General features: G+C 44.2%; 1 protein-coding gene across 2 annotated transcripts in view; it reads left to right on the top strand.

The window, feature by feature from the left end:
- The first annotated feature begins 21,506 nt into the window (after positions 1–21,506).
- ANKRD17 (ankyrin repeat domain 17) overlaps positions 21,507–22,002 on the top strand; it is a 132,416-nt gene continuing 131,920 nt past the window's right edge. The window contains exon 1 of one of the 2 annotated variants that reach the window (XM_075127453.1): positions 21,507–21,979. In XM_075127453.1, coding sequence (XP_074983554.1) covers positions 21,710–21,979 — 270 coding nt within the window. In that variant the 5' untranslated portion in view covers positions 21,507–21,709. The remainder of the gene's footprint in view (positions 21,980–22,002) is intronic. The other variant, XM_075127452.1, reaches the window with a different exon arrangement.

A 22,002-nucleotide genomic window follows, 5' to 3' on the forward strand; every position in this document is an offset into this window, starting at 1 on the left:
TTTTATGAGATCAATATTATTTTCCCCTGTCAGAAAATTACATTAGCCCCTGATTAAAATGTATTTATGACTAATGGTCTCCTCAAGATAAAATATATTTACCTCATTCTGTACTGGATTGGGAGAGTCCACAGACACAAAGTACTTTACAATCAGCCCGCAGTAATTACACCCCAGGACAGCGTGACGTTTTCCTTAGTTGGTCGATTTACTCATTAAGCACCAGTTGCACCTTCTTTTGCAAAGTGTAAGCCAGATAATTTCATGCATAAACTATTTAAAATTGGAATCTGCAAAGCACTGTTGGGACCAATTCTGCATTGGCTAGGGAAGGGATAATGGATTAGATTATTACCTAGAAGGGGCCTGATTTTCAAAAAGCCAGACCTGTAATTACCATCCGTACATATACAGATTAGGTATTTACATGTGCAAATTGCCACTCAGATAAATGACTATTTGTGCATGCAAATATCTGATGACATACTCAATCAAGGTAGCTTCAGTTTAGATGCACAATTGCTCAGTAACTTTTTGAAAGCTAGACGAGGATTTAGGTCTTTTTATAACTCTGATTCCGTGATCCAATGATCACTGCACTCAGAAACTCTGCAGCTCTGAAGAACTCCCTTTTTATTTGCTACTGATGAAGGAAAATCCTATATTAACCTGTAACTCAGGTCAAGAGTCAGGTGAAGAACCAGCTGTAAATGAGCAAACAGACAAGAAAAACTGCAATATTTTATTTTTAAAAAAGCACATGCCTTGGTTTGTGCCCACAGCTATCAAGCACCTATTTCTATATTGTCATAGATTCCTACTTGGGTGCTTACCTGTGCCCAGTTAATTGATTAACCGATCATGTACAATAACCAAAGCAAAAAATTAATATCAGAACTCATTTAAAAAGAGGTGTCTATGGGCAGAGCCATCCCTTGGGTATGGCGGATCGGGATCACTGCTCAGGGCCTTGTGCTGTGGGAGGGCCCGCAGGCCAGTGCGATTGGCCGGTGCCCAAGATTCAGTTGTGCGGGGGCAGTAGCCAGGACCCTGGGGTCAGGGCTGTAGCAGAGCCCTGGGTGTGCAGGCCAGCAGCCAGGACCCCGGGTGTGGGGCTGGCAGTGGGGAGCCCGGGTGTGCTGCAGCACCCCCCTGCACCACTAGTTCCCATGCCTATGGCTGATTTGTCCCAGGCCCTGCTCCCCCCCAGGGACGGCCCAGGCTATGGGATTACACATATGCTCAAAGTTAAGCATCTGCTAACATGCTCTGCAGAACTGGGACTGTAGGTGCCTTCAGTATGAGTTGAGGAACCTAAGCAACTTGTCATTAAAGACTGTTTCATTTTGCGTGCACACAGAAGGGTCGAATTAAAGTTGTGCAAGTGATCATAATTCTGATATTTCCTAACTTTTCAGTGCTTGGCTGTGCAACTTTAATGTTCTTTTTAACATAGGTTTGGGCTTTCTCTGGGATGCAGAAAAGTGGCAAAAAAGTTACAACGTACCACATGTTACTGCACCTCCTCTGGGCTATCTGGTCCCATGCTCTCTTGAGCATCAGGCATTTTGACTAACTGCATCTGTAACTCGTGTTTCTCAATAGAGGGCCAGATTGTGATCCCCTTACTCCTGTTAAGGAGACTCCTCTTCCACAAGCAACCCAGCTGGGACTGTTTGTGGAGTAAAGTACTACTCAACATAAGTAAGGATGTCAGGGTCTGGTCCTAACTGAGCTTTAGGGAGACACTGATTTCAGTATTTTTGTAATTAATACAACTCAGGGCAACTGACATGTTTCACTGTATTGAACTCAAGTAACTCCAGCTGGTTTCATCACTGCTTGAAAAGTAGGAGCCATATTTGACTCCCAGCGTCAAGAGGAGTTAAATTTCCTACTGTAGAGAAGGTCTTTCACTGAGCTTCCTGTAAGTTTGTTGTTATCACCCCATTTAAAACTTCCTAAATCTTCCACTACAGGTGCAGTAAAGTGATTTCAGGGGTTACCATTTTCATACATTTCTGAGCAGTGTGTATGAGGAACACCTGTAGCTTCTTGCCGCTACACTTTTGTTAATGTTAAGTGTATAAAACTTTTTCTTCCCCCAGCCATATTTTCGAATTTGGGCTTTTGAGATTTCAGCTGTCTAATGACACTCACAATTAAGCAGTTGGGCCAGTGAGACCTTCTCTTAGTATACAAATGGGAGATCACCCCCTCTCTAATGGGGGTATTTGGATTCAGGATTTTGGACTGAATGACCTCTCCTCCTAGAGATTGTGAGGGGTGTTTTGGGTCTGAAGTTCTGGTTTGGCTTATTAGGAAGGAGAGAAACGGAGGATTCAGCTGTAAAATTGGGATCCAGGTCTAGACTTGTGTTCCTAATACTTCCTCCCTCCAAGATGTGGCGTTTTCAGACAAGGGGTTGTGGTTCAGACCCCTCTATGATACTAGGCTTTTTCGGAATGCATGGCTAGTAATGCCAAAGCATTTCATTGCCAAAGTTGCCATCTAGTGGCCAAAATTATTAGTAAATAAAAGTGTCAACTTGATTATGCCTCTGCACTCACCTGATCTGAGATTTTGGCATTTCATTACCATGTTAACAAGGGATGACTTGATTATAGTGTATAAGTACATACACAGAGAACCAAAATCTGATAAAAGAGAGTTTTCTAATCCAAAGGTATAACAAGATCCAATGACTGGAAGTTGAAACTAGACAAATTCAGACTCAAAAATAAGGCACAGATTCTCAACAATGAGCATAATTAACCAAGGGCTGTCATGGATTCTCCATCACTGGAAACTTTTAAATATAGATTGGATGGTTGTTCTAAAAGATATGCTCTAATCCAAACAGGATTATTTTAGGGACACTCTCTGGCCTGTTATACAGGAAATCAGACTAGATTACCACAAGGGTCCCTTCTGGCTTTATAATCTATGAATAAAATACTCAGTGACAAATTAGGTCAGAGCCTCAGTTCCCTAGCAACACGAAGAAAAAGCTACATAATGTCTTTCTCTGTCATTAACAAAGGTTATGCTATGAACAGACAAATGCCAGTATCAACCCTGTATTATGAGTCAGATCAAGAGCTGGCTTTCAGCTTTAGTAGGCACTCTGTCAATGTTCTCAGTGCAGAGTATAATTTAATGCAGGGTTCCCTTGCCACATGGGCAGTGTTGGGTAGGGACTGAGCACTGTCCTAACAGGGTCGCAGAACAGCAACCAGTCAAATAGAGAGATTTCTCAGCGCAGACAGGTTGTGGGAATTGTAAAGGAGAAAATGTAAAAGCCTGTACTGAAAGGGGTTAAACTGCAACTAATTTACAGCATCGTTTTTGATGGAATATCTGTCTGTTTCTCTGTATTCATGTTTATTAGAATAAAAACTCAAAACCATACCCAAAAGTTAGTCTCAGAACAGTCAAGAGCCAAAATCCCCAAAACAAAACGCTCTCTTTCACTGTTCCTGAAAATGAGACATTTCAAAAGGATAGGCCCCCAAGCCACCTGCAGCTTCCCCTTGCTCATCTATTTCTTCTCAGCCATTACTAGAGACTGAAAGGTGGTTCAAAGAGCTCCATGGGTAAATTTTCCCTTGCCTGGCAATGGACCAAGCAGCAACTCTGCCGTTAAGTAATACAAAACTAGTACATTGATTATTGAGTGCCGCCAAGAGAATTCTTGGCAATACTCATTCTTTCCTTCTAGATGGGGATGCACAGTTGTCCAGAGTCTGGAAAAAATCCAAACTTCAATTGTACGTAGGTCTGGCCACAGAACAGTAACATTCTTAACTTTCTGGCCAGCAAATTCCAGATACTGAAGTTAAAGGACCAGAATAGGAGAAAGTGTTCCATAGACTCCTCGGATCCAGAGCACCCTTTCTCTCCTATGTACTTCCCTTATAAGTTGCCCCTGATATACACTTGACAATCTTTCAAAAATACACTAATAAACATAGATGGCTTTAGGGAGACAGCAGAGAGCACTGGATCTTAGACTAATAGCAAAAAGCAAGTCTGACTTAATTGTATAAATTTGTGTGTTACCAGTGCATGATTTGTTTGGCTTTGCTATTGCACTTAAAAAAAAATTTAACACTTCAAATATTTTTAGTGTATTTTCAGTGTAATGTAATAGATTTGTGTTATTTAGAATAATATTTAGCCTTCAATATTTGTAAAGTGCAGTAAGATGTTAACAAACACAAAGCTCCATGTTCCAAAGATCCTAGAGGGTTTTCCCCAGTTCCTAACCTCATTACTTGAACTGTATGCAGGATTTGGAACTAAGGTCCAGCAAAACACTGTAGCATTAAAGCATATACTAAATACATTTCTATTCAGCAAAATGCTTATACATGTGCTTAAATCCCATACAAGTTAAACGGAGGCTTATGTACTTCGCTGAATAGGGATGGACTTCAGCACAAACCTGAAGCTAAGCACATGCTTTAATACTTTGCTGAACTGGTATCTAAATGCATCCTTGGTTTCTGGCATACTATTTTAAAATTTCTTAGCGAAAGTCAAAAATTGTCTCTTAAATGTAATTGCAAATTACCCAACTAAGTAAATAGAGAAGCAACCAGGTATTTAATGCTGAGCTTGGATATCACAAAAGTACAGATTTAAAATAAATTATACAATTTTACCTTGCAACACAGTTTACTCATCAAAACCTCCACAAGTAAATGTGACTACTGATTCACTAAAAGAACAGGAGTACTTGTGGCACCTTAGAGACTAGCAAATTTATTAGAGCATAAACTCTCGTGAGCTACAGCTACGCTCTGATAAATTTGTTGGTCTCTAAGGTGCCACAAGTACTCCTGTTCTTTTTGCGGATACAGACTAAGACGGCTGCTGCTCTGAAACCTATTGATTCACTGTGTTCTTTTCAAATGATTACTTTCTAAGGCCATGTCTACACTATGAAATTAGGTCGAATTTATAGAAGTCGTTTTTTTAGAAATCGGTTTTATATATTCGAGTGTGTGTGTCCCCACAGAAAATGCTCTAGTGCATTAACTCGGCGGAGCGCTTCCACAGTACCGAGGCTAGAGTCGACTTCCGGAGCGTTGCACTGTGGGGAGCTATCCCACAGTTCCCGCAGTCTCCGCTGCCCATTAGAATTCTGGGTTGAGATCCCAATGCCTGATGGGGCTAAAACATTGTCGCGGGTGGTTCTGGATGCATATCGTCAGACCCCCGTTCCCTCCCTCCCTCCGTGAAAGCAAGGGCAGACAATCGTTTCGTGCCTTTTTTCCTGAGTTACCTGTGCAGACGCCATACCACGGCAAGCATGGAGCCCGCTCAGATAACCGTCACCGTATGTCTCCTGGGTGCTGGCAGACGCGGTACGGCATTGCTACACAGCAGCATCAACTCATTGCCTTGTGGCAGCAGACGGTACAGTACGACTGTACAGATGGTACAGACGGTACAGTACGTCATCGTCATGTCCGAGGTGCTCCTGGCCACATCGGCCAGGAGCGCCTGGGCAGACATGGGCACAAGGACTAAATTTGGAGTGACTTGACCAGGTCATTCTCTTTAGTCCTGCAGTCAGTCCTATTGAACCATCTTATGGTGAGCAGGCAGGCGATACGGATGGCTAGCAGTCCTACTGTACCATCTTCTGCCAGGCAGGCAAGAGATGAGGATGGCTAGCAGTCCTACTGCACTGTCTGCTGCCGAGCAGCCATGAGATGTGGATGGCTTGCAGTCCTTCTGCACCGTCTGCTGCCAGCCAAAGATGTAAAAGATAGATGGAGTGGATCAAAACAAGAAATAGACCAGATTTGTTTTGTACTCATTTGCCTCCCCCCCCCCACCCCGCTCCATCTAGGGGACTCATTCCTCAAGGTCACACTGCAGTCACTCACAGAGAAGGTGCAGCAAGGTAAATCTAGCCATGTATCAATCAGAGGCCAGACCAACCTGCTTGTTCCAATAAGAACAATAACTTAGGTGCACCATTTCTTATTGGAACCCTCCGTGAAGTCCTGCCTGAAATACTCCTTGATGTAAAGACACCCCCTTTGTTGATTTTAATTCCCTGTAAGCCAACCCTGTAAGCCGTGTCATCAGTCGCCCCTCCCTGCATCAGAGCAACGGCAGACTATCGTTCCGCGCCTTTTTTCTGTGTGGACGCCATACCAAGGCAAGGACGCTCACCTCACTTTGGCAATTAGGAACACATTAAACACCACACGCATTATCCAGTAGTATATGCAGCACCAGAACCTGGCAGAGCGATACCAGGCGAGGAGGCGACATCAGCGCAGTCACGTGAGTGATCAGGACATGGACACAGATTTCTCTGAAAGCATGGGCCCTGCCAATGCATACATCATGGTGCTAATGGGGCAGGTTCATGCTGTGGAACGCCGATTCTGGGCTCGGGAAACAAGCACAGACTGGTGGGACCGCATAGTGTTGCAGGTCTGGGACGATTCCCAAAGGCTGAGAAACTTTCGCATGCGTAAGGGCACTTTCATGGAACTTTGTGACTTGCTTTCCCCTGCCCTGAAGCGCATGAATACCAAGATGAGAGCAGCCCTCACAGTTGAGAAGCGAGTGGCGATAGCCCTCTGGAAGCTTGCAACGCCAGACAGCTACCGGTCAGTCGGGAATCAATTTGGAGTGGGCAAATCTACTGTTGGGGCTGCTGTGATGCAAGTAGCCCACGCAATCAAAGATCTGCTGCTATCAAGGGTAGTGACCCTGGGAAATGTGCAGGTCATAGTGGATGGCTTTGCTGCAATGGGATTCCCTAACTGTGGTGGGGCCATAGACGGAACCCATATCCCTATCTTGGCACCGGCGCACCAAGCCGCCGAGTACATAAACCGCAAGGGGTAATTTTCAATAGTGCTGCAAACTCTGGTGGATCACAAGGGATGTTTCAGCAACATCAACGTGGGATGGCCGGGAAAGGTACATGACGTTCGCATCTTCAGGAACTCTGGTCTGTTTCAAAAGCTGCAGGAAGGGTCTTTATTTCCAGACCAGAAAATAACTGTTGGGGATGTTGAAATGCCTATAGTTATCCTTGGGGACGCAGCCTACCCCTTAATGCCATGGCTCATGAAGCCGTACACAGGCAGCCTGGACAGTAGTCAGGAGCTGTTCAACTACAGGCTGAGCAAGCTCAGAATGGTGGTAGAATGTGCATTTGGACGTTTAAAGGCGCGCTGGCGCAGTTTACTGACTCGCTTAGACCTCAACGAAACCAATATTCCCACTGTTATTACTGCTTGCTGTGTGCTCCACAATATCTGCGAGAGTAAGGGTGAGACGTTTATGGCGGGGTGGGAGGTTGAGGCAAATCGCCTGGCTGCTGGTTACGCGCAGCCAGACACCAGGGTGGTTAGAAGAGCACAGGAGGGTGCGCTGTGCATCAGAGAAGCTTTGAAAACCAGTTTCATGACTGGCCAGGCTACGGTGTGAAAGTTCTGTTTGTTTCTCCTTGATGAAACCCCCCTCCCCTTGGGGACTGTAGTGGCAGTCTGTGCTCCAGCTGCCTTTGCTGCAGCTCAACCATACACTGGAGCATACTGGTTTGATCCTCCAGCAGCCTCAGCATTGAATCCTGCCTCCTCTCATCACGCTGCCGCCGCATTTGAGCTTCAGCCGTGTCTTCAGCCCGCCACTTACTCTCTTCAGCCCACCACCTCTCCTCCCAGTCATTTTGTGCTTTCCTGCACTCTGACATTATTTGCCTCCACGCATTCGTCTGTGCTCTGTCAGTGTGGGAGGACAGCATGAGCTCAGAGAACATTTCATCACGAGTGCGTTTTTTTTTCTTTCTAATCTTCACTAGTCTCTGGGAAGGAGAAGATCCTGTGATCATTGAAACACATGCAGCTGGTGGAGAAAAAAAAAGGGACAGCAGTATTTAAAAAGACACATTTTATAAAACATTGGCTACACTCTTTCAGGGTAAACCTTGCTGTTAACATTACATACATAGCACATGTGCTTTCGTTACAAGGTCGCATTTTTCCTCCCCCCACCGCGTGGCTACCCCCTCAACCCTCCCCCTCCCCGTGGCTAACAGCAGGGAACATTTCTGTTCAGCCACAGGCAAACAGCCCAGCAGGAACGGGCACCTCTGAGTGTCCCCTGAAGAAAAGCACCCTATTTCAACCAGGTGACCATGAATGATATCTCACTCTCCTGAGGATAACACAGAGAGATAAAGAACGGATGTTGTTTGAACGCCAGCAAACATACACTGCAATGCTTTGTTGTACAATGATTCCCGAGTACGTGTTACTGGCCTGGAGTGGTAAAGTGTCCTACCATGAAGGACGCAATAAGGCTGCCCTCCCCAGAAACCTTTTGCAAAGGCTTTGGGAGTACATCCAGGAGAGCCGCGAATGCCAGGGCAAATTAATCCTTTCACATGCTTGCTTTTAAACCATGTATAGTATTTTAAAAGGTACACTCACTGGAGGTCCCTTCTCCGCCTGCCGGGTCCAGGAGGCAGCCTTGGGTGGGTTCGGGGGGTACTGGCTCCAGGTTCAGGGTGAGAAACTGTTCCTGGCTGTCGGGAAAACCGGTTTCTCCGCTTGCTTGCTGTGAGCTATCTACAACCTCCTCCTCCTCATCATCTTCTTCGTCCCCAAAACCTGCTTCCGTATTGCCTCCATCTCCATTGAAGGAGTCAAACAACATGGCTGGGGTAGTGGTGGCTGAACCCCCTAAAATGGCATGCAGTTCATCATAGAAGCGGCATGTTTGGGGCTCTGACCCAGAGCGGCTGTTCGCCTCTCTGGTTTTCTGGTAGGCTTGCCTCGGCTCCTTCAGTTTCACGCGGCACTGCTTCGGGTCCCTGTTATGGCCTCTGTCCTTCATGCCCTGGGAGATTTTCACAAAGGTTTTGGCATTTCGAAAACTGGAACGGAGTTCTGATAGCACGGATTCCTCTCCCCATACAGCGATCAGATCCCATACCTCCCGTTTAGTCCATGCTGGAGCTCTTTTGCGATTCTGGGACTCCATCATGGTCACCTCTGCTGATGCGCTCTGCATGGTCACTTCTGCTGATGAGCTCTGCATGGTCACCTGCAGCTTGCCACGCTGGCCAAACAGGAAATGAGATTCAAAAGTTGGCGGTTCTTTTCCTGTCTACCTGGCCAGTGCATCTGAGTTGAGAGTGCTGTCCAGAGCAGTCAAAATGGAGCACTCTGGGATAGCTCCCGGAGGCCAATACCGTCGAATTGTGTCCACAGTACCCCAAATTCGACCCGGCAAGGCCGATTTAAGCACTAATCCACTTGTCAGGGGTGGAGTAAGGAAATCGATTTTAAGAGCCCTTTAAGTCGAAATAAAGGGCTTCATCGTGTGGACGGGTGCAGGTTTACATCGATTTAACGCTGCTAAATTCGACCTAAAGTCCTAGTGCAGACCAGGGCTAACAGCACTTAGTCATCTATAAATACATTTCTCCTTTTGTAAATTGTACCAAAAAAGTTGGCTGATGACACAAATGAAATGTGTGCTGTTTAGTTATAGCCATGTGGGTCACATTTTCCCCTCACAGCATGTGCATTGCTAGATGAATAAAGCCCCAATTCAGGAGTGTATTGCTATTCATTGAAGATTTTAAGTGCATGCTTAAATCCCTTTGAAGTAAATGGAGCTTAAAGTTAAGCACATTCTTAAGCAGTCTGTAGTGTTTGGACCTTGGTGCATATCTCACGTGCATTGTGAAGTAGAAGGTTAACTGCTTTCAGCCACCTGGGGAGTGCCCCAAATCTATCTGTCTTAGTTACTTATATGGTCCTGTGACAGGGCAGATTGGCCCTGCACTGGTATGGTGGGGATTAATCCTTCCCTCCTAGCAGAAGAAGCCCCGCCCCTGAGGCTCTGCAGGGCATGATCCACCTGGAAATCAAGTATAAAAGCCTGCAGAGCTGCTCAGTTGGGGCTGACCACTGGAAGGGAAGGGGAAGGGGAAGGGGAAGGGGAAGGATCTTCGGCGGAGGCGCCAGCCAAAGAGCCATCACAGCCTTTGACTGTGGCAACTAGAGACCCTGAGAGCCAGACTGGAGGGCTGCGGCGGACAGAGTCGCAGGGAATCACCCGTGCTAAGGAGCCCGGCAACCCTGATGCTTAATGGACTACAATGCCTGGAAACGTGGTAGGAAGTGACCCAGGGAGGGTGCATGAGTGGTACCTCCCACCCGAGTGAGGTCAGCGTGTTTCGGTGGGAGTTGCCGCTGACCCAGTGGCAGACCACTCCGCCACTATCCAGTGGAGGCCCAGTGGAGTCAGGTGGACCCGTGCCTCCCTACCTGGGCTGTCATGCCCCCTGGTGGCTGCTCCTTCCTTCTCCCCAGATACTGGCCATTGGGCCTCACTGCCCTGCGCCCAGGGGCTGTGATATTGACTCCGGCCACTGGGCCGCATCACCCCACTAGGGGAGGGGAAGTAGATGGACTCTGGCTATTGGGCCACACTGTGCTAACTACAGAGAGGTTTAAAACATGGACTTAGGTGTAGAGAGGCTGTGTTACATCCCTCCCCCCCTTGACTTAAGGGGCCGATGAGGTACTAGCCCTGCCACAGGCCCCTCTTACTATAGTATCTGTACTTAATGTACTTATATTTGTAACACCCTGGTGATACAGGGAGGTGCTAATATCCCCATTTTACAGATGGAGGACTAAGTGACTTGCCCAAGGTCACACAGGAAACCTGTAGTGGAGCAATGACTTGAAACTCCATCTCCCAAGTCCCCAGCTAGTGCCATTCTTCTTCCTAAATGCCTACTAATGCACACCATAGCATGGCTTAGTGCTATTGGAGAATTACTTCCTCTTTTAATTTTTTTAAATGCCAATGAAATATGTTGGGTGCATTCATTCAAAGTATTCCTTCCAACTGTGAAAAATAGTTCCAAGATGAAGAAGAGTTGGGGAAATGATACAAATGCCTTGGGTAAAATCTTAGCCTTGTTTGAAGTCTATGGAATGCTTGCCAGATTGCTCCCCTTCCCTCTGCTATGTGAAATATATTTATCGATTCATTTTTTTCCAACCAATTTTTCTGTTTTTAAAGAGGTTTCCTGAAGTATCTGGCCTCCTTATGCTGCCTCCTCTCCCACAGAGACTCACTGCCCTTTCAGCAGCAATCTGTGACCCAACTGCCACTTTCAATTCACTTCCTAAGGTAAAACAGTGATGCATATAGATGATATTTTCGAAAGCAGTCAGTGCTGGCCTAACTCTACTCCCATTTTAATCAATGCCTTTATTTAGACTAAGGGCTTGTCTACACAGGAGAATTTTCTAGTTATATCAGTATAATTCCACTGATGGAGCTCACAATTATAGCTGGCTAAAGGTATGGCTAGCTAAGGGTATGGATTGGCGGGTAGTGATCGATCTATCAGGGATCAATTTATCGTGTCTAGTGTAGATGCGATAAATCGATCCCCAATCGCTCTGCTGTCGACTCCTGTACTCCACCGCGGCGAGAGGCGGAAGCGGAGTCAACGGGGGAGCAGCGGCCGTCAACCCCGCTCTGTGAGGATGCGAGATAAGTCAGCCTAAGATACGTTGACTTCAGCTACGCTATTCTCGTAGCTGAAGTTGCATATCTTAGGTTGATCCCCCCCAGTGTAGACCAGGCCTAAGACCCTGTGTGGACACTTTTATTCCAGAATAAGAATGGCTTTTTTCAGGTTAGGGCAGGTCTACACTTAAAATGCTGCATCGGCACAACTGCACCGATGCAGCTCTGCCGCTGTAACACTTTAATGAAGATGCTCTAAGCTGACGGGAGAGAGCTTATATTGGTATAACTACATGGTACCATTTAACTATACTGGTATAGTTTAAACAGTACAAATTTTGTGTAGACAAGTCTATAGACAAAGGCAACAGTAAAACTCCTAATGTTGAGAGGGAGAGACTAGATGGCCATTTTCTCTCTCTCCTTACCACTAAGACTGCTAACAAGGGTGCCAATTAATGCGTCTTTGGGAACAATGAATACTGTGAGGCAGGACCACAGAAAGTAAATGAGAGATATGCTGTATAAACACTCAAAAATCAGAAATGAAAGTGTGATGAGATGGAGGTAAGATTCAGAGAAGAAAGAGAGTCTCTGAGGTTTTGTTTGTTAATTTGGGGTTATTTTAAATGTATTTAGCTTTATTCTTAGAAATAGTTTTTATACTATTTTTGTTAGACATGGTTCATTTTTATATGGACAAACTTCAGATTTCTCCATTACTGAGCAGGACCCTAACCTAGGTTTAGCTCTTGGGGTGGGGGGGGGAGAGGAGTAAGATGCTTTTAAAATACTCTACTGCTAATAGATGCCTTATAATGTAATAAAAAGGAGCTGTAAAAATGAACAGAAATGATAGGCATGTTTATGTCACAGAATCAAGAACTAGGTTCTCATCCTCATATGGACTGGTAAGAATAACAATTTTTCATAGCTGTCCATCTGATTTGTTTTAGTTGAGGATAGTTTATCACCTTGTAGCACCATCTACTGTACCAAATAGGAATGACAAAAAAGATTAACGTTAATTTTGTAAAAGAAGCTGTATCCTAAAATCTATTAATTCTAGAAAAAGAGAACAGGAATGGCCTTAGTATTAATTTTCTTAAAAGCAAATTAATCATATAAAAAACGGTAGGTAATGGGCCAGAAAGTTGGATTATTCACAATGAATGAAGCAGTGTTCTATAATGAAGAAGACAGAAGTCCAGTGGAACTATGCCTTATTTTTGGCCAAATTCTATTTGCAATTACTATGGTGTAAATCCAGAGTAAATTCAGACTTACTGCGACGTAAGTAAAGCACATCCAGGCCCAAAGTCCCATCACCGGTCCTCCTCCATATTGGCAATATCTCCCAATTTTGTGTCATCCGCAAATTTTATTAGTTCACTCCCACCTTTTATTCCAAGGTCATTAATAAAAATGTTAAATAAGATTCTGGACTAGCTTCAGTTTCTGAATGGTCCCACATAGAATGTATTATGGTAATCTAATCTTAAATTCATAAAGGCCTGGATAAGGATAGCAAAAAGGCAAAAACAATTAGTCACACTTACCTTGCTAAGCTTAATACTCAAATAATGGCTACTGTCTTTCAGTCCGTGGTGCTGATAGAATACTAGTCAGTTATTCAAGTCTATTCATGTTCATAGCACACTCAGAGAGAAGTTAGATAATTTGAAATTCTCTTTCTGGAAGGCTGCAATGTAATACTACTCTATTTCTTAGAATCCAGAACCCTAACACACCAGCACCAAAAACAGAAAGAGACACAGCAGGCTGTTCCCTAAGGACAGAGGCACAACTCGATCCACCTCTGTCTATGCTGCTGCTTGGCTGTACAAGACCCCAATCCCACACTTCCCTCCAGAGGGCTTCCTCTCCCCCTGCAAACAGGACCAGGAAACCCCTTCTAACTTAAAATGAGCTTGTAATTTCAACACAGTTTTCAATAAGCCACAAGGAACATTCTCTGTTTTGTGCTAATTGAGTTTCTGCCAATTAGCTCTCATCCAAGCCTCAATTTCCTGTAGATTTAGGGTCATCTGTAGCAATGCTCAAGTGAAATTTTCTGTAATGGAGATATACAGCTGGGTGTCGTCTACAGACAACATAGCCTAAACCGACAGCCCTTGACACATAAATAGATAGATGTTTTAAGGGATTTGGGGTTCCGCTATCATTCCTTGTGTGGATGCATTGTGGATTTTTTAATTGTGGATGAACTGGAGGTTTTTCAGCACTGTTTGCTTTTCCATTGTCTTCTTGGGTTCATGGATATGTAAACGAGTTTCTTTACCACCATTATTTTCCCCAGTGATCTGTCTTGGCATAGGTGCAGTGAGATCACATGGTGTCTCCAATAGTCTGTCAATCAGTATGACAAGTACTGTTAAGTAATGACTGATACTGTAAGTTTCAACGTCCCATCTGTTAATGAATGGGTGAATGAGAGATCTTGGGGAATACCGTCAGGTGCACATCAGAGATTCAATATCATCTAGCTTTTCTGCTTTCTCTAGGTGAAAATTAGACATAGATGCACATCTTTATTGCAATGTTTTAGGGACACAAGATTCTTTGCATGCCTGTTTCATCCCACCTCGGAATCAAAAGCTCATTGAGGGTCCTAGAGAGTGGAGCATCAAAGTGATCTTTTTGAGCACTCTTTTAATATGTCATTTGGGACATCTAAATGAAGATTGCACAAAGCACTTGTAAATATCCTTCTGGGAACAATCCTTCATGGAGATGATGGGGAAATATAATGGATCTTTTCCATCTCTTATTTCTATGAACTATGTCCCCATGATGACTAGCATTTGTCACTAGATGGCTAAACAGCCCCTTTCTTAGTATCTCTGAGATGCTTCATGGTGGTCCAGTTTTAATTAACTTTAGCCCATTTCACATCAATTTTCTGCCAACACTTTTATCTATGACATGGAGAAATCTGTGCACCAGGCAGGTTCAGATAACCACACCTTTTGATACATTTATCCAGCTGAAGGAACATCTTAGTGCTTCACCGTATCAGGAACGATTAGCAGCAAGTACATCTCAGTAGATACAGTAGCTGTAACAATCAGATCCTCTCAACCCCAATCCATCAAGCCGTCAAGCACTTTGGCTCATTTATAGCACAGGAGCCTGTCTTAATACATGGCTACTGAGACTCGAATGTCTTGTCCTATAAAATAATTTCATGAATAACTCTGGGTATATCCATACTTCTCAGTGCCTACTGCGGTATCTGCGCTTTACAATGCATCAACTCATTTCACTATATAAAGTGATGAAAAGTTAGTTGGCATGAGGGAGGAGGTATAGGAGGCATGTATGTATCTCCCACAATAGGCTGGTAGGAAAGAGATGCATGATTTTTTAAAAAAAATATTATTTTAATTCAAAGAAAAAAATGGGATGGGTTCTAATCTGACACTTTTCTCACATGCTCTAGGGCAGATCCTTGGCTGGTACAAATCAGTGTGGTTGAAATCAATTGAGCTACATCAGTATACACCAGCTGAGGAGCTAGCTGCCCCTCTGTATTTTTAAAATGCATATTTGGATTTTTGTGCGGGGAGGGAATTATGGCGGATCTTCATTAACTAACTGATAATTGCATTTAACTGCTAACTGACTGGTTGATTGACTTCTCTGCTTGTATCTACACACATGGGGTCAAAGTCTGCTCCTGGTTACACCCATGCAAAATGTAAACCTGCTATATTCCCTCGAAGGTTTGAAAATGAATTTGAACTATCCCTTGTGCTCCCATAAATATTAAAACTGGATACACCTCAGAGGAGCACCCACTTAACTGCTTGAAGACAATGTCTGATGCACCCAAATACCGTGGGCTAAAGTGTGCTTTCCAGTGAAGATAATACTCATGGTGCATGCATGGGACTGAGGCCAGACTCTGATCTATGGTGTTTTAGAGCCTGATCCTGCAGAGGATTAACTTTAAGCACACGAGTAGTCCCACTGAAGTATGGGGTTACTCATGTGTTTAAAGTCAAAGCATCTGTGTAAATTTTTGCAGGGTTGGGGAATTAGTGTGCACACCAGAAAATACGGATATTTCCTTTAAAGTGTTAGCTGAGCACAAGTATCAGGTGAAGGTGGTATTTATACTTGTGTGTGCTAAATATATCATCACAGCATTTGGCTGAACACCAAATAAACTGAAAAACAGCAAAAGCTGAAACAAAAGCCACATAACAGAGAAATAAACATCCTATGTGTTATCTAAACATTTGCTGCAGCAGGATGTTAGTAACAAAAACAAATACATATAGTTAGTCAGCCTCAGACCCTCACAAAATGGAATATATTGGTTAGCTATTACCTTTCCCATAATATTTTGTTGTTAACTCACTATTGTCACATCAGCCATTAAAAAGCCCTGGAAATAGAAAAAATACTCTAGATTATACCTTTGTACATGAATTTCAGTTCCAAGCTCTTAATCTTAGATAAAGGCTGACATGCACCCTTTCTATATAAACATTTGAAATTAAATCTGTTCTGACTAGAATTACACTTTCTTTGGGAATTTATTTTTGGCTTCTAAAAAATAAAGCAAATTAATATGCTCTGGTAAGCCTCTCTTGTTCGTACTATTGACCCACAATGAAATTCATATCTCGTTTAAATAGTTTGTTAGTTGTAGCAAAAAGATAGTTTGCAAGAGTGAGGAATCTAACCAGAAATCTCCTTATAGCCTATACATTCCTATTAGGGCTGTCAATTAATTGCAGTTAACTCACGCAATTAACTCCAAAAAATTAATTATGATTAAAAAAAATTAATTGCACGATTAATTGCACTGTTAAACAATAGATTACCAATTGAAATGTATTACATATTTTTGGATGTTTTTCTACATTTTCAAATTTATTGATTTCAATTACAACACAGAATACAAAGTGTACAGTGTTCACTTTATATTATTTTTGATTACAAATATTTGCACTGTAAAAATAATAAAAGAAACAGTATTTTTCAATTCACCTCATACAAGTACTGTAGTGCAATCTCTTTATTGTGAAAGTGCAACTTATAAATGTAGATTTTGTTGTTACATAACTGCACTCAAAAACAAAACAATGTAAAACTTTAGAGCCTACAAGTCCACTCAGTTCTACTTCTTCTTCAGTCAATCGCTAAGACAAACAAGTTTGTTTACATTTACGGGACATAATGCTGCCTGCTTCTTATTTACAATGTCACCAGAAAGTGAGAACAGGCATTTGCATGGCACTTTTGTAGCTGGCATTGCAAGGTATTTTCGTGACAGATATTCTAAACATTCGTATGTCCCTTCCTGCTTCGGCCACCATTCCAGAGGACATGATTCCATGCTGATGATGTTCGTTTAAAAGAAAATGCATTAACTAAATTTGTGACTGAATGTTATTTGCATTCTGCCATATATTTTATGTTATAGCAGTCTTGGATGATGACCCAGCACATGTTGTTCACTTTAAGAACTTTCAGAAGCCTTAAAAGAGCAACACTCTCATGAGGAAACTACAGAACCGAACCACCAAAAAAGAAAATCAACCTTCTGCTGGTGGCATCTGACTCAGATGATGAAAATTAATTTGTGTTGGTCTGCACTGCTTTGGATCGTTATCAAGCAGAACCCATCATCAGCATGGACACATGTCTTCTGGAATGGTGGTTGAAGCATGAAGGGACATATGAATCTTTAGCGCATCTGGCACATAAATATCTTGCAACGCCGGCTACAACTGTGCTATGCAAACACCTGTTACTTTCAGGTGACATTGTAAACATAATTCTACATTTGTAAGTTCAACTTTCATGGTAAAGAGATTGCACAACATTATTTGTATTAGGTGAATTGAAAAATACTATTTCTTTTGTTTTTTACTGTGCAAATATTTGTAATAAAAATATTATAAAGTGAGCACTGTACATTTTGTATTCGGTGTGGTAATTGAAATCAATATATTTGAAAATGTAGAAAACATCCAAAATGTTTAAATAAATTGTATTCTATTATTCTTTAACAGTGCGATTAATTGTGATTTTTTTTTTAATTGTGGCTTAATCACAGGGTTTGATACCTGGATGGGAGGGAACTAGCAGTGGGAGAATATGATATAAACTGCCTGCAATGAGAAGGGGAGTAGCAGTAACCAGTTCCACAGTGAAGGATTAGAAGGGAGCAGAGCCTCTTCATAAAAACTTTCTGAATGTGGTTGGGGGTCACCACCATCAGAATAGCAGAACTGGTTGAAAGGAAGATATAAGTGGCCAAATTGGCAATGCCACTAGTACTGCAATGGGGTGTTTCTTTCTAACTACCCAGTTAAACTGGACATTTGAAAAATGATTTGTCAAATATCAGAATTTGACTGAAAACATTCAAAAGGTGTACATTTTGACTGAGGGTAATTAATCTGTGAGAGTGAGGGATCATTTTTCAGGATAGATTGTAAATCTGTGATCATGCACTGGAGAGGTTTTAGATCTTACAGATCTTGGGAGACCGACCAGTCCTCGCTTCCAGACAGCACCCCCCTCCCCTCCTCCGACCTGAAGCAAATACTCTCCAGCAACCACACACCACACAACAAAAACACTAACCCAGGAACCTATCCTTGCAACAAAGCCCAATGCCCACTCTGTCCACATATTTATTCAAGTGACACCATCATAGGACCTAATCACACCAGCCACGCCATCAGGGGCTCATTCACCTGCATATCTACCACTGTGATATATGCCATCATGTGCCAGCAGTGCCCCTCTGCCATGTACATTGGCCAAACCAGACAGTCTCTACGCAAAAGAATAAATGGACCCAAATCTGACATCTGGAATCCTAACATTCAAAAACCAGTAGCAGAACACTTCAACCTCTCTGGCCACTCAGTAAAAGATTTAAGGGTGGCAATTTTGCAACAGAAAAGCTTCAAAAACAGACTCTGCGGAGCTTGAATTAATATGCAAACTAGATACCATTAACTTGGGTTTGAATAGAGACTGGGAGTGGCTGGGTCATTATACATATTGAATCTATTTCCCTAAGTTAAGCATCCTCACACCTTCTTGTCAACTGTCTAAATGGGCCATCTTGATTATCACTACACAAGTTTTTTTCTCCTGCTGATAATAGCTCATCTTAACTAATTAGCCTCTTACAGTTTGTATGGCAACTTCCACCTTCTCTGTATGTATATATATATATTCGTACTATATGTTCCATTCTATGCATCCGATGAAGTGGGCTGTAACCCACGAAAGCTTATGCTCTAATAAATTTGTTAGTCTCTAAGGTGCCACAAGTACTCCTGTTCTTTTTGCGGATACAGACTAACACGGCTGCTACTCTGAAATCTGTCGATAAAAATAATACTTAACTCATGTAAGTAGCACTATTAATTTGTACATCTCAACGCACTTAAGAAGGGTAGGAATCCTTATCCGCATAGATCCACCCTCAGCTAGCCTGGAGGGTTGATTATGCTTTTTTGTCATTAGAATTCACTCATTCAATGAACTGGTAGTTATGAGGCTATAATATTCAATTTAACTCCCTTTGGTTCACACAACCTGTGTCATTCTCAGGGGTGCTTATAATTTAGATTATTATTCAGGTTTCAAGTCTCACACCTGAAAATTGGATCCAAAAGTCTGGCTCAAATTATAAATCACAGAACAAGAAATAAAGCTGAATAATTAACTTTCCTTCCCCTCCCACCAGTTTTTGGATTATTATTGTAGCATTATGATATTAATGATAGAGTTGAGAAGGCTATGCCTGTGATCGGGCACTTATCAGGGAATGGGGTGGGAAAGGGGGAATGACCATTTGGACTGATTTTTTTTTCCAAATTTGATCTCAGCACAAAGGTTAATTTTTTGTGGGGAAAAATAGCACATAATGTAATTTAAGAATGTGTCAGAAAACATATGGAGGAAGGGGCAGAATTACTGCCGCACAGGCAACCTGTAGTCTGACATTTCTTAACTTTTAATAAGTGCTTGACTTTGCCATTTTACCAATATTCATTACATATACAATATATATAATATTGAATAAATGATAGTTAACAAGGACATTACTCTTAATATAAAATACACATTTTATGGTTATGGAGTGTAGCCAAGTTAGGATTCCAACAGCAATGTTAAATTCTAACAGAGGTTTTGACTACAGTGAATCAGGCCTTTCAAATTTTGCAGAGCACTTTCACTTCCATACCTAGGCTGGCAGAGTGTTGACACTGTTCCAGATAAAAGCCACGTATGTTATGTAGGGTCAAACCTTACCCTCTTCCTGGGCTTTAGCTTAATTACTAAAGTGACTCAAGATAACAAAACATAAATTCTGGCCTAAGCTGTCTCCTCAAGCTTGGTTTATCCTAAAACATGTCTTTGCTGGACCCTAACTCTCTCTCCGCCAGGGGGCTAACCTACCTTTTCTAACACCTGCTAACTGGTTTGGGGCAAGACCAGAATCTTGCCAGCTTATTATAGGGCTGGAAAACAGAAAAAGCTCCTCTGTTCATACTCCTGAGCATGTTTTACTTGCTATCCCATCAGTCCTGCAGGGGTGACTGAACCATGTTCCTACCCAAGGACAGCAATGTACATTATTATGTTGCAGTAGCACCTAGGGGCCTCAATTAAGCCAAGACTTTATTATACTGTATTTACTATATGTTCAGTGATACAATATATGTCTAACAGTCCATGCCCAGGTTTGCATACTCTTGCAGTATTATTGCGAGTCTCACAATATTTGGTGTTTTTCTTAAATTCCCAGCTGCATGAGAATCTCAGCTTGGGGGGTGGGGGGGGGGGGGGAGGTAAATTTGTAGCCCTCATGGTTGCAGAGGAAAGTATGAAAACATGAAGCACATGTAATTTCAAGGCACAGAAACCATAAAATAATTACAGAAAACCTACATTTGTTGTTTAAATTTTCTTTCTTAGTCCAATTGTGATTTTTTGGGGACCAATTTGTGATTTTTTTGAAGGCTGCTCTTCTTGTCCCTCACCAGGACATACAACCTGGGGACAGGCTGCAAGGAAGCACAGGGAGGCTATGAGAATGGAGTGTGAGACATGCAGCATGTCACTTTCCAGATGAATATTTGGTTCAATACATACAATTGACACACACAGAGTATACCAGTTTATTAATATGAAAACAAAATGAGTAGGAAAAATTGTGTCTGTGCCTAGCATGCACTTGCTGCACTGATGAACTCCAGGGTGTGTATGTTACCGTCAAAGATACCACCTTCCCAGTAGGCAGCAGGTTTTTCCAGTTGATAAGGCACTGGCATGACACTCAGGTGCCCTGGGTTCTATTCCTAGCACAGGCCCTGGCCTGGTGGGTGATCCTGGGCAAGTCACAGCACCTCTGTGCCTCGGTTTCCCTGTCAAATGGGGATACAGCTTTGCAAAGCGCTTTGAGAGCTACCGATGAAAAGTGCCGGGTCAGAGCGAAGTGCTGTAGGTTCTGCATGTGCCGCGACCACAGCACCGAGCCCTCTTCTACCTGCCACATGGGGGCAGAGGGCGGGATCGTGGGGCAGGAGCACAGCTCACTTGCCGTGCTTAGCCCCACGAACGAGGAGAAAGGGAAGCCGGTGGAGGGTTTATTCCACGTCCCCCCCCGGGCACTGCTTTCAGCGGGGGGAGCAGGGGTTGCGGGACGGCCGGGGCCTTGCGCTGGGACCGCCCCGCCGAGGGACAAGGGACCCAGGAGTCCGGGGAGGAATCGCCCCGCCTCACAAAAGGCGGGAGCCGAGGACGGACAAGGGCTCGCGCCGGCCGGGCTACGCGGGAGAGGGGGGAGACGCGCGAGACGGCGCCGCCCCGAGTCCAGAGCGAGCGGCCGGCGCGAGCCGGAGAGCAGGCGCCCGAGGTTAGGCGGCGGGCGCCGAGCCTCATGACGTAGAGCAGCGTTTCCGGCGGGCGGCGCGTGCGCAGAAGGAGCCGGGCGGAAGGGCCCGGCAGGGAGCGAGGAAGCGAGAGGCGGCGGCGGCGGCGGCACCCGGCCCGAGTGACGGCGGCGCCAAGTATCGCGAGAAGTGGCGCGGCGCCGGCGCTAGAGGTGACCGAGGCAGCGGCGACAGCAGCCCCGGGTGCCTCCCGAGCGCGGCCCCCAGCCATGGACAAGGCGGAAGGAGACGGCGGCGATGCCGGGAGCCCCGCGGCCGGGCCGGGTCCCCCCGCGGGGCTGAGCGGCGGCAAGTCCTCGCCGGCGGCGGCGGCGGCGCCGCGGGAGCTGGTGCGGGTCTGCGACCTGCTGCTGCCCAAGAAGCCGCAGAAGCCCAAGCGCAGCCGGACCTGCCGCCCGGCCAGCAGCAGCGACAGCGGGGGCAGCGAGAGCAGCGACGGCGGCAGCGAGGAGGAGGAGGAAGAGGAGGAGGTGTCCGAGGTACGGGGGGGGCTCGGCTGGCA

Source organism: Caretta caretta, chromosome 4, assembly GCF_965140235.1.
Source record: "Caretta caretta isolate rCarCar2 chromosome 4, rCarCar1.hap1, whole genome shotgun sequence".
Classification (NCBI taxonomy): Eukaryota; Metazoa; Chordata; order Testudines; family Cheloniidae; genus Caretta; species Caretta caretta.